This window comes from Quercus robur, chromosome 2, assembly GCF_932294415.1.
Source record: "Quercus robur chromosome 2, dhQueRobu3.1, whole genome shotgun sequence".
In the NCBI taxonomy this organism is placed as follows: Eukaryota; Viridiplantae; Streptophyta; class Magnoliopsida; order Fagales; family Fagaceae; genus Quercus; species Quercus robur.
Window position 1 is genome coordinate 27,364,237 of NC_065535.1, and position 10,817 is coordinate 27,375,053.

A 10,817-nucleotide genomic window follows, 5' to 3' on the forward strand; every position below is an offset into this window, starting at 1 on the left:
ATTTTTTTTTTTTTTTTTTTTTTTGGTGAAGGCACTTTGGTGTTTTGTGATGATGGACAAACGGATTTTTTAAATTCTATTTGCTAAAACCTTTGAAATTTTTTTGTATAAAACATTACATTTACTGATAGGCCAATAATCAGAGATAGACTAAAGACTTTTAAATTTAGGAATCAGTGTGAGAAAAGTATGATTAAGGGGATGAGGTAGAAAGGCTGTGTTAAGATAGGACAAAATAGTTTGTGAGACATCACTACCAACGACACTCCAACTATTTTGATAAAAGAGAGAAGGCATATCATCGGGTCTAGGAGCTTTTAGTGGAGCCATTTGTTTCAACGCAATCGGAACCTCCCATTCCATAAAAGCTTGTAATAATAGGGAGTTCATCTCATCACTGACAATATTTGGAATTGGATTTAGAGCTTTCTCACATATAACCGAATTTGAAGTAATAAAGAGGTTTTGATAAAAATCAATGAATGACTCAGCAATCTCATTTGGTTGTGAACACCACCTGCCTATTGAATTGTAAATACCCGAGATTTTATTCCTCTAATACCTCTGAGTGGCTCTGCTATGAAAGTACTTGGTATTCTTGTCACTTCCAACCAACCAAAAGGATAGTTGGAATTTTTTTTGCATTTAACATTATTTTTTAAACATTTTCATTTGTTGTCAAATTTGCAAAACTATATAACAAACTAGCATCTTGAGATTCTAAAACTTGAGTTTAATGCAGAACTCGAGTTTCTAACACTCGAGATTCAAGGGATGGTGTGCTTACCTGGATAGAATATCCACATGGAACTCGAGTCTAAGACTCGAGTTCCTGCACAGTTCATCACCTTCCTCTTTTTTCTTCTTCTTTGGCATTTTACATCATCTGCGTTCTCCAGATCCAAATCTTCTTCCTCAGACCAGTTTTGATCTTCTTCTTTAGAGTTCTACATCATCTACGTTTTCCATCTCCAGATTTTCTTCTTCAGATCCAGTTTTCTCTAGCTTGTCTTCTTCTTCTTCTTCTTTTAATTTGGATCTTCTTTTCTTTCTCTTCTTCTCCTTTTCTCTTTCTCCATTTTCAAATCTGCTTCTATGGAACTTGAGGCTTTCAAACTTGAGTTCCATGTGACTACACGTCGATAGTAGAAGTTGAGTTTCAAAGAATCGATTTTGTCATCGATCTCGAGTTTTAAAAACTCGAGATGCTAGTTTGCAAAATTCTTTCAAATGCATGTTAACTTATTATATTCTTTCTCCTCACTGTACTAGCCTGCAAATTACCTCAGATAGTTGGGGTCACTCACTAATTATTAAGACAATTTGTATGATATTAGTAAAATATTTTCTATGGAATTTATATATAACTAAAATTTTCATTTACATATATTTTTAATCATTCCGGGCACAAAACTAGTTTTAACACAATTGAAAAAGTTGAAACATAGGATCAATTTGACACACGGTAAAAAATATGTATTTACCCATATTTTGAATTAAAGAAGATTCTAAAAAAAGAATTAAAGAAGAGTTACACAGGTACTGGTCAGTTCAGTGCAGCGGCAGCCCTGTTTAGTGTTTACCCAGAAAGCAGTTTTAAAAAAACAAAAACTCTAATCTAATCCCTCCTCACCGGCGACACCTTGATATCCATCCCAAAAGTTCACGGTAAAGTAAAGTTTTATTTTGAATATATACAAATGAATATAGTATGCCACATCTGCTAATCGATGCTAACCATCTTCTGTATCCATTCCTATTCCTTTCTGTGCTTTTATAGTTATTTGCTGTTGTTAACTGTCATTCCCAGGCTTAGGAGTTAGGAGGGACATCACATCACCCATGCCATGCCCCCCACTTTCTCACTCTCTCCCTACAAGGCTTTGTACGTAAAAATAAGTTTTTTTTTTTTTTTTTTTTTACAACGGAAAAACCCCAGTTAGCTACTTGGTTATTGTGGGGGGTTTTTTGTTTTCTCAATTATGTAACACCCCATAAGGAAAAAAAAATTAAAATTTGATTTCTTTAGTTATTGTTCGAATTTATTTCAATTTTTTTTTTCTCTCTAGGAATTTTGGAGCTCTAGCGTTTGGAAAGTTGTCGAAATTTGAACTGAAATTTCCTAGCAAGTGTAGTATTAGGCAGATTCGAATGGCGGCAAAGACCCATGAATCTGTCTTAAGTGGTAGCAACAGTGAGACAAAAAGAGGTGCCTTGATTGTTCTAGAAGGCTTGGATCGTAGTGGGAAGACTTCACAGTCTAGTAAACTACTCACATACTTGGAGGGTTTGGGGCATTCAGCTGAATTATGGCGGTTTCCCGACAGAAGTACGAATGTTGGGCAAATGATATCTATGTACCTCTCCAACAAATCACAATTGGATGATCACACTATCCATCTCCTATTTAGTGCAAACCGTTGGGAGAAGAGGTTTGTTATGTTATTTTTTTTTTTTCAGCTTGCTGTGATCTGGTTTGTGGTAATTATGTATATAAGCTGGAATGCCTTGTTTGTTCTGATAGTACCTTCAGTGCTTACCAATCTTTATGAACCTTAAGGTTCATGAAGACTATGGTGATGGGCAAACCTGTCCAGGAACAATGTTCTGCTTTGTTTCTCAAATTTACTTTTTCCTGATTCCAATCTATTTATAACTAATCTTCATATCTAAACCAAATTGTTAAAGTATCATATGACAATGACATAGCTAAATTTCATTAAAGTTCTGATAATTTTTATTAAATTTGTTACCAATCTGCATATCAAAACCAAAAGTTTGCTGCTCCTGTTCTTTTGTTTCCAAGTAAAAGAGTTGCTCTAGTTTAGAACATCAGAGGGCAGCCAATAAGTTTGTAAGGACAAGTTGAATGTTCATAAACTGTTATGGATCTCACAGTTCTCTATTTCTAGAGGCTCTGATGATGTATAGGATGGTGTATTCCATATTAAAGGAGCATCTTTGAGGGGGCAATAGGTGCACAATTCCCTTCGAGGAGCATATGAGGTGCTAAGGTGCCTCGAAAGGTTGCTTTTTTCAGTTGGACAGCAGCACTATTTTAAATTTTTACTGTGGATAATTTCAGAAAATTAAACATATTATTGATTGGTATCTATGTGCAAGATTAGTGGGGAGTCAGTTAAGCATCTTGTATTTTATTGTTTAGTGGCAATATCTTTGGCCATTTGTATTTTCATTATTTTGCATATCTTGGGTTATGTAGAAGACTTGATAATTCAGATGCTTGGTTGTTGGCAAGCAAGATTTGATCACCATTAGAGTTCAAAAATCTAGAATTCTGTTCATTTGTATGTATCACGGACAATTTGGCCGGGGAGGAATAGTAGCATTTTTAAGGTGTTGAACATCTCTGCATGTTATTAAACAGTCTCTTTTGAGATCTTTTTATGATTGGATTTCAACGGTTATACTGTATTACTTCATTGGCTTGTGAGAATCATTTTCATATATAGGTAATTCGAATTTTTGAGTCCTCGAGCTTATTAATTGTTTATGAATCCCTGGCATGTCAGCATATTTCTTCTTATTATTTTTTCTTCCAAATCTTGGTGCTTGGATACTTGAGATTTGTTGTAATTTTATGTTCTCTGTTTGGCAGCCCATTGATTGATGCATTGTTACATATATTTAGGCTTCCATTGGCGCTTATATTTGTTCCTCATTTAATGTGTATGCCTTATATTCTACCTTGTAACGTATATTCATAACTCCATTGAGATTAATACAATACACACAAAATTCTTGATCTTACCTGGTATTAGAGGGTCTTATGACCTAACCCAACTTCCACCCTGTTTTTTTTGTTTTAGTTATTTTCATACTTTTGAGTTGAGTACTCATGGTAACCTTGCTGTGCTGCCCCGCATTCTCACCACACCATTGCTGTATCAGCCTACAATGCTACTGTGTTACCCAGTAGCCTTGCCTAGAGGACTCATGGTCCCATTGTCATTGACCCTGACCTTAGTACCTATACGCTTCATGTCCGCCACTTATTTTGTGCATTCAAAATTAGGCCTTAACAATCTCCCTGCTTCCTCTTAACCCTGTTGCACCTGCTTTTTGCTTACTTGAGTAGTGTGCCCTTGGGAAGCCATGCCGTCATCTAGTTGACCGTGAGGGACAATTGAGTCAAGACTATGTATGTGGCACACAAATCATAGATTGCTATAATGCACACCTTTTTAGTTGTGTGTCCTGCCACAGAGTCAATAATACCTTTTTCCATGGATTTCTTTAGGAAACATTTTGCCTAACTTAACCTTTGGGCTTGTTGATCTCCATTTCTCTCACCATGTTTGTTAGCTTTGAAGGAATCCAATGGCCTCAAACAGGCCCTTCGTGTTTGGTTGGTTTTATCAGTTCAACTCCTTTATCCTCCAATTTGGCTTTAGCATAGTCGAGTTGATCACTCCATGTTTGTAACCGTCATTGGGGAGTAGTATGCCCAACTCATGCACGGTGAGGGAAGAATAATGAGCGTGAAACAGAGGGGAGACAAGGCGGATAGCCTAAATTTAGATGATAAGAGACATGGGATGAGCATAAGGCAATGATCATTAAGCCTAGAATCCAGTGTGACTATGAGACATGAGTATATCACTTCTAGGAAGCAAGTATTTTAATGTGTCCTTCTCTTCCTTGTCCTTGTCTCCCTCCTTCCATCCCTACCTCAAAAAGGGAATCTTTGCCCTTATTTATAGTCACGGATGGTCTCAGGGGAAGAATCCACTCCTCAAGTCCCATTGTGACAAATGTCACCAGGCTGGGAGGGGCACGTGTTAAACGGCAGAAAGATCATCCATCCATAAGTTGTTCAGAGCATGGGAAACCTATAGCGGCATAGGCCGCTAGAAAGGCTCGCCTCCACTAATGATTCCCTGGTGCACTTATCCATCGTTTTTGTAATCACTCCAAGCCACAATCCTTATGTCATTCCTTGATTAATACCATACTGCATCGAATCTGTAAAGGACTGGCGCCCTAAACCCCATCCCAGATTTTTGGCTAGCATGCTTAGTCTTTGTCAAAGTAGGGGAACCCGTTGCGGCTTCGTACAGCTTTTGGGCAATTTGTGGAGGGGAATCCCATCTGTTCATTCTGGCAAAGGTATGCCGAAAATCAAAGTCAGGCAATTTTAGGCACTTAGTCCAATAAACTCTCTTGGGAGTTAGGTGTCTCCTTTGTCGGCGGCTATGGTGCCATCATGGGCTCGGTAGTATCTTGTTGCAATACCCTTGAACACCTTATATACTACCTTGTAATGTATATTTGTAACTCCATTGAGATGAATGCAATACACACAAAAATTCTCAATCTTACAATTGCCATTTTCTTAAATTTCATATCGATATCGTATCTTTTTTACGGCCAAAATTTTTTTTTTGTTAATCTTTACAGATCTTCAAAGTCAGATTCTTGTTACTTTTTAATAGGATTAATAGGGTACTAAACATTGCACCCCCAATTCTGTGCATGATTTAGCAGTGAGAGATTTTGAAATTGTTGTGATTTCAAGCAAAATTTTATGGTTTCATCAGTTTAAATGAGACATACAAGGGAAGTGTATAGTACAGAATCTTTTAGCTTTATGTCTTGCTTCCACAATCTGGATTTGTCATGGGTAGGCTATTGGGTTGTGGTTGGACTGTTTATGGTGGTTTTTAGAGCATATTTTCTGTTATCACTTGTATAATATGGTGGTTATGGTCATAAATGTTTCAGAATGTGAAACGACAAATTTGTGTGCATTTTTATGGCTACTCTTAATGCAGAGTGTATATTGTAGATATGTTCCAATTAAGCTATGGAGCCTGTGGGGAAATTTTGCTTAAATTTGGACATGTTGGCTTAGGTGGTAAGACAATCACGATCTTGTGGTTCAATTGGTTGTGTGCAATGTGGTCATGGTATTTAAATTTGGATATAATGGTTATGAGACATATTGTCCATATCCCATTTCATTCATATACCTTATGGTTAGAACTCATAAGCATTATGGACTAGAGATCATATGCGATGGAAGTTGACAAAGAATGGGGATTTTGATATCCGTTCGTTTTACAATAAGTTGAGGAGCCCCTTACCCGTTATTTTTCCTTGGAAAGGTGTTTGGAAGGTTAAGGCTTCTCGGCGTGTTTCCTTCTTTGTGTGGACTGTTGTATGGGATAGGATCCTTACGGGAGACAATTTGAGGGGTAGAAGGATGGTTTTTGTTGATTGGTGTATCATGTGCTGTTGTAATGGGGAGACGGTGGATCATTTGTTACTTCATTGTGGTAAGGCTTATCAGTTGTGGAGTTTGGTGTTTAGATCTTTTGGGATTTCTTAGGTCTTGCCAAGATCGGTTGCGGATACCCTATTTGGTTGGTGGAATTGGCTTGGAAAGCATGTGTCTGGCATTTGGAACTTAGTTCCTTTATGCTTGATGTGGTGTCTTTGGAGGGAGCGAAACAGGAGGACGTTTGAGGACATGGAAAGTTCAGATGACTAGTTATTGGTCTCTTTCAGTGGCCTTCTGTTTGACTGGTTTAGGGCTTGGCGACTCACCTCTAGTGATTCCCTCCCTTTGTTCCTTAACTCTCTCCTGTGGAAGATATTTTTTTTTGAGTTGCATATGGCGACTTAGGTGATTCTTGTGGCTTGGTTGTTGTATGCAGTATGGGCATGCAGGGGGAATCCACTTGTTGGTAAGAGAAGCTCTTGAACCATGACAATTAACCCGTATATCCAGGACCCTTTACAGACTGATATTATGCTATTCAAATTGTAATAGGTGGAATTCTTTGATTCCACTATGTGTTCTTACAAGATTGGTTTTTACTTTCAAGTTGAAAAAAATTCAATTGTGGATGGGATGAAATTTGTTGTGCCTTTTAAAAGTGACAGCACCTGGGTTTTTTTTTTTTTTTTTTTTTCCTAAACATTATTTCTTGGTTCAAACATTTAGTGACAATGTGAACGAGCACTCTTTTGACTGTGGCTGGACTTGTACTCAGTTGCCTGTAATGCATGCGCAGATCGTTGATGGAAACTAAATTAAAAACTGGAACAACGCTCATTGTCGACCGTTATTCGTACTCTGGGGTTGCTTTCTCCTCTGCCAAAGGACTTGACCTTGAATGGTGTAAGGTGAAGACATGATTCAGACAGTCTTAAATGAAGTATATGTTTTTTATGTTGTTATTGGGAAAGAGGTCTTCTTTTTGCAGGCACCAGAGATTGGGTTGCTATCTCCAGATCTGGTACTTTACCTTGACATACAACCAGAGGTAAGTTGAAACTAAAATAATGTTGATTATAATAACTAACGAAAGTAAAGATCAAAAGACTTCAGTCATATTATCAGCATGTGTTTCTTTTTTGATAGGATAGCTTTCATTGCAAACAGACTACTCCATGTTTGATTTCATTTGTGCCATATTGGTCACATCAAACATAATGAGACTAAATTCCAAATGTCCAACTAATGCTTACCTACCCAATTTCTCCAATCAAACAAAAGATCAATGACCTTCTCCATAACACCCATTGGATCCGAAAAGATCAAAAGGCAAAGCTCTAGAAGTCAGACGCAACAGTATAGTATAAAAATGGGTGATCCACCATCTCCCCATTATACCTACACATACAGTACCACCCTGTTAGCGTATATCCATGCTATGAGATTATCATATGTTAGGATCTTCCCCCAAACCATGGTCCAGTATGTGTTTCTTTGAGTTCTATAGGAAGCTTGCTTTCTTCAAACATTTTTGAGGCATAAAACTGTTCTTCCTGAGACCCAGTTTACCTTGCGTTGAAAGATTTCAGCATGTACATTTTATGTAACTTGTTTTTTAGACCTTTGCAATAAATTGTTTCATACATGCAGACAGATTCTAGGTTGTTGACACCACCTTACCCTTACGAAAACAGGTAATGAAGAAAGTGGGAGGGGAAAGAATAAAAAAAGATGGATCATGTATCCTTTTATGCTGGGAATTCATGAACCAAAATAACTGATTCTAATGGTTCTGTGAAATTGGGTAACCATCCATTGAGCCACTGATAATTTTTTCTTACAGCAAGAGTTTTGTTTGGGGTGTGGGGTGAGTGGATGGAACCTAGGTTCTCCCTATGGGGAGAACTGGACAGTGCCACTAGTGGCACTTGGTGAGCCACTTGGTGAGCCACTTATAATTTGTTAAAGATTGATTTTGCATTTGTAAGATGTTGTAGGCAAGGGTGAGTGAATGTAACTAATAAATCATAGGTTTATATCAAGATAGCACTTAGTGTGCCTTAGCAATTATAGAGTATATTAGTTCTTTGAATGAAATAATAGAAATTGCATTAGGGTATAATACTGGTGGAGGATGAACCTGATGTGTGCGCACACACAATGTACACATTGCATATACCATATCCTTCTAAAGTGCACATGCACACACACACCCACACATGGACTTATATACCTCTAGGACTGAGATGTCTTTTCAAATACTTCAGAAAGCTGCAGAGAGAGGAGGATATGGAGGTGAGAGATATGAGCAGCTCGAGTTTCAGAAGAAAGTTGCCAAATGCTATCAAGTCCTCCATGATGCCTCTTGGAAGGTAATTTTGTGGTTCATGTGGTTCATGTGTATGCATGTATTGTGATTATTGTGTTTCATGTAGTGATATTTTGAATCAGAGAAGATGCATATTTGACTCTGGTTGTAATTCTATTTGGTGGGAGGCACCTAGGAGCCTGCCACTACTTAGGATAAAACTATTCTTCAGCAGCTATTTATGTTTTTCAGTATAGCTTCATATATTCTATTTCAGCTATTAAACTTTTAGCCATAAAACATTCCAGTTCTACTACACGATGGTAACGCAGCTAAGCAAGAGTTTGTTGTTGATTGATTTCAGTTTGCATTATCTTTATCCTTCCTTTAATATATTTTTTAAAGAATGCTAAAATATTTTTTTTTAGATGATGAGTGGCTAGGCAAAATAATTCATTAGCAATAGGTTAACTTCACGTCCAAATTTTGGCCTGCATCAAGGGACCAAAATGACTTTGAGCTAAAGTGCCAACACAAAACCAGCAAGCACTGTGGCTTATTCATCCTAATTTGTTTTTATCCCTTTTTTTTATTAAAAAAAAATAAAATCTGTCTTCTCTCTCTTCCCAATGCACATCCAACACATATTCCCTCTTTCTCTCTCGCTAAAGTCCCAAATTTTGTCTTTGTTTCAACTCCGCTCTAAAATCCTCAAGGTGATGGCTGTGGATGAATTTGGGGGTATTTTTGGAGGAATTTGGTACTAGATGGCCACTGTAGTGGCGGCTTCATTCACCAGAGGATCTTGATGGGAATTTGGGTATTTTTGTGATGGGTTTTGATGTGATGATGATAGTTGGAGGCTCTTGCAGAGTGTATTTGAAAAGTGATTACCTAAAATAGGAATAGTGGGGCTAATGGTTAAATTTTTGCTAAACTTTGGACTAATATGATGGGAATGCTCTAATAGCGCTTATTCCTTCTGAAGTTATGTTGTCTGTTGATTCTCATCAATTTTACTCTTGTAGTTTATCTTTATTGATGGACACAAAAATAGTAAAAAGGAAAAAGGAAGCTAAGTTTAGGTAGTAAGAACAATATTCTGTTTTGAAGTTACGTTCTTTGGTTTCTTGTATTTTATGGTGGAGTTTTTCTTTTTCTTTTTCTTTTTCTTTTTCTTTTTTCAAAGACCAGACTCATTAGACGGCCAATACTACCTGCCCATAGTGTCTGACCGTGGTCTATTCAGCTTTGTGTTAGTAAAGTTTAATTTTGGTGCATGGATTGCTTTGGATGTTTGAACTTGTATTCTTGATTGATTACAGATAATTGATGCCTGCCAACCAATAGAAGATATTGAGAAACAACTGCAAGAAATTGTATTGGATTGTGTCATGACATGCCAGAAAGGCAAACCCCTTTCCAATCTTTGGTCAGGTTAACTCTTGCAGCCTCTTATTGTTATTTATTTCCCTTCACTATGGAAAGGGATTATGCATTTGTATCTCTGCAAACTTGTCCAAGAATTTTTGAACACCTTTGTATGGGTTTAAAATTCTGGTAGTGTTTTACGATCACTTTCAGCCCTTGTTTTAATGACAAAGGAGGCTCTGAATTTAATAGTTGAATTAAATTGTGAAATTTTTTTATTTTGCAAACAATGAATAGTATGAGATTAGCTGTTGGCTTGAAGGAATTTAATCTTTCTAATATTGTTCTTAGTTAAAAAAAAATAATTTGGAGTTTAAATGTTCATGTCAAATTCTCCATTATAATGTCTATTGAGATATATGTCAATCTGATGCTCGGTACTTACGGATTTAGATTCTCAAATAAAGTTTATACAAATCTAGATTGGAACCATGTGATGTGATGCTCACCTTAGTTTCTTAATATTAACCATGATCTTGGCTATTTCACCTTAACGTATTCAGAATATCATTTTGCTATGAGTTTGTATCGGGTCAAGAGCAAAATATTAATAACATTGTAATCATCCACATATATAAATAATATTTATGTGTTTGGGTAATTAACTTTGAATGCCCAAAATATGCTTAACATTGTAATCATCCACATATACAAATAATATTTATGTGTTAGGGTAATTAAATTTGAATGCCCAAAATATGCTTCGTGAGACAGCGTGGTATCAAAGCCTTTAATTTTTCTTCTTCCTGTCGTAGCAAGAGTTCACTATTGCTGTCTACACTCTACACATTGCAAAATTGGACCGGACTTGAACACGAGGAAAAAATACCTGAC

General features: G+C 36.8%; 1 protein-coding gene across 4 annotated transcripts; it reads left to right on the forward strand.

Annotated features, from left to right (window-relative positions):
• Positions 1 to 1,505: 1,505 nt before the first annotated feature.
• Positions 1,506 to 10,244, forward strand: LOC126713131 (thymidylate kinase-like). 4 transcript variants are annotated; one of them, XM_050412786.1, is made up of 7 exons: positions 1,508 to 1,668; positions 1,811 to 1,885; positions 2,070 to 2,432; positions 7,041 to 7,152; positions 7,233 to 7,292; positions 8,512 to 8,616; positions 9,878 to 10,244. In XM_050412786.1, the coding sequence occupies exons 2-7, from the start codon at positions 1,848 to 1,850 to the stop codon at positions 9,992 to 9,994; spliced, it is 795 nt and encodes a 264-aa protein (XP_050268743.1). In that variant the 5' UTR covers positions 1,508 to 1,668; positions 1,811 to 1,847; the 3' UTR covers positions 9,995 to 10,244. The 4 variants fall into 4 exon arrangements, with proteins under 4 accessions (XP_050268745.1, XP_050268746.1, XP_050268743.1 ...); XM_050412787.1 differs by having other exon boundaries at positions 1,523 to 1,668; positions 1,781 to 1,885; XM_050412788.1 differs by lacking the exon at positions 1,811 to 1,885 and having other exon boundaries at positions 1,506 to 1,668.
• The last annotated feature ends 573 nt before the right edge of the window (positions 10,245 to 10,817 follow it).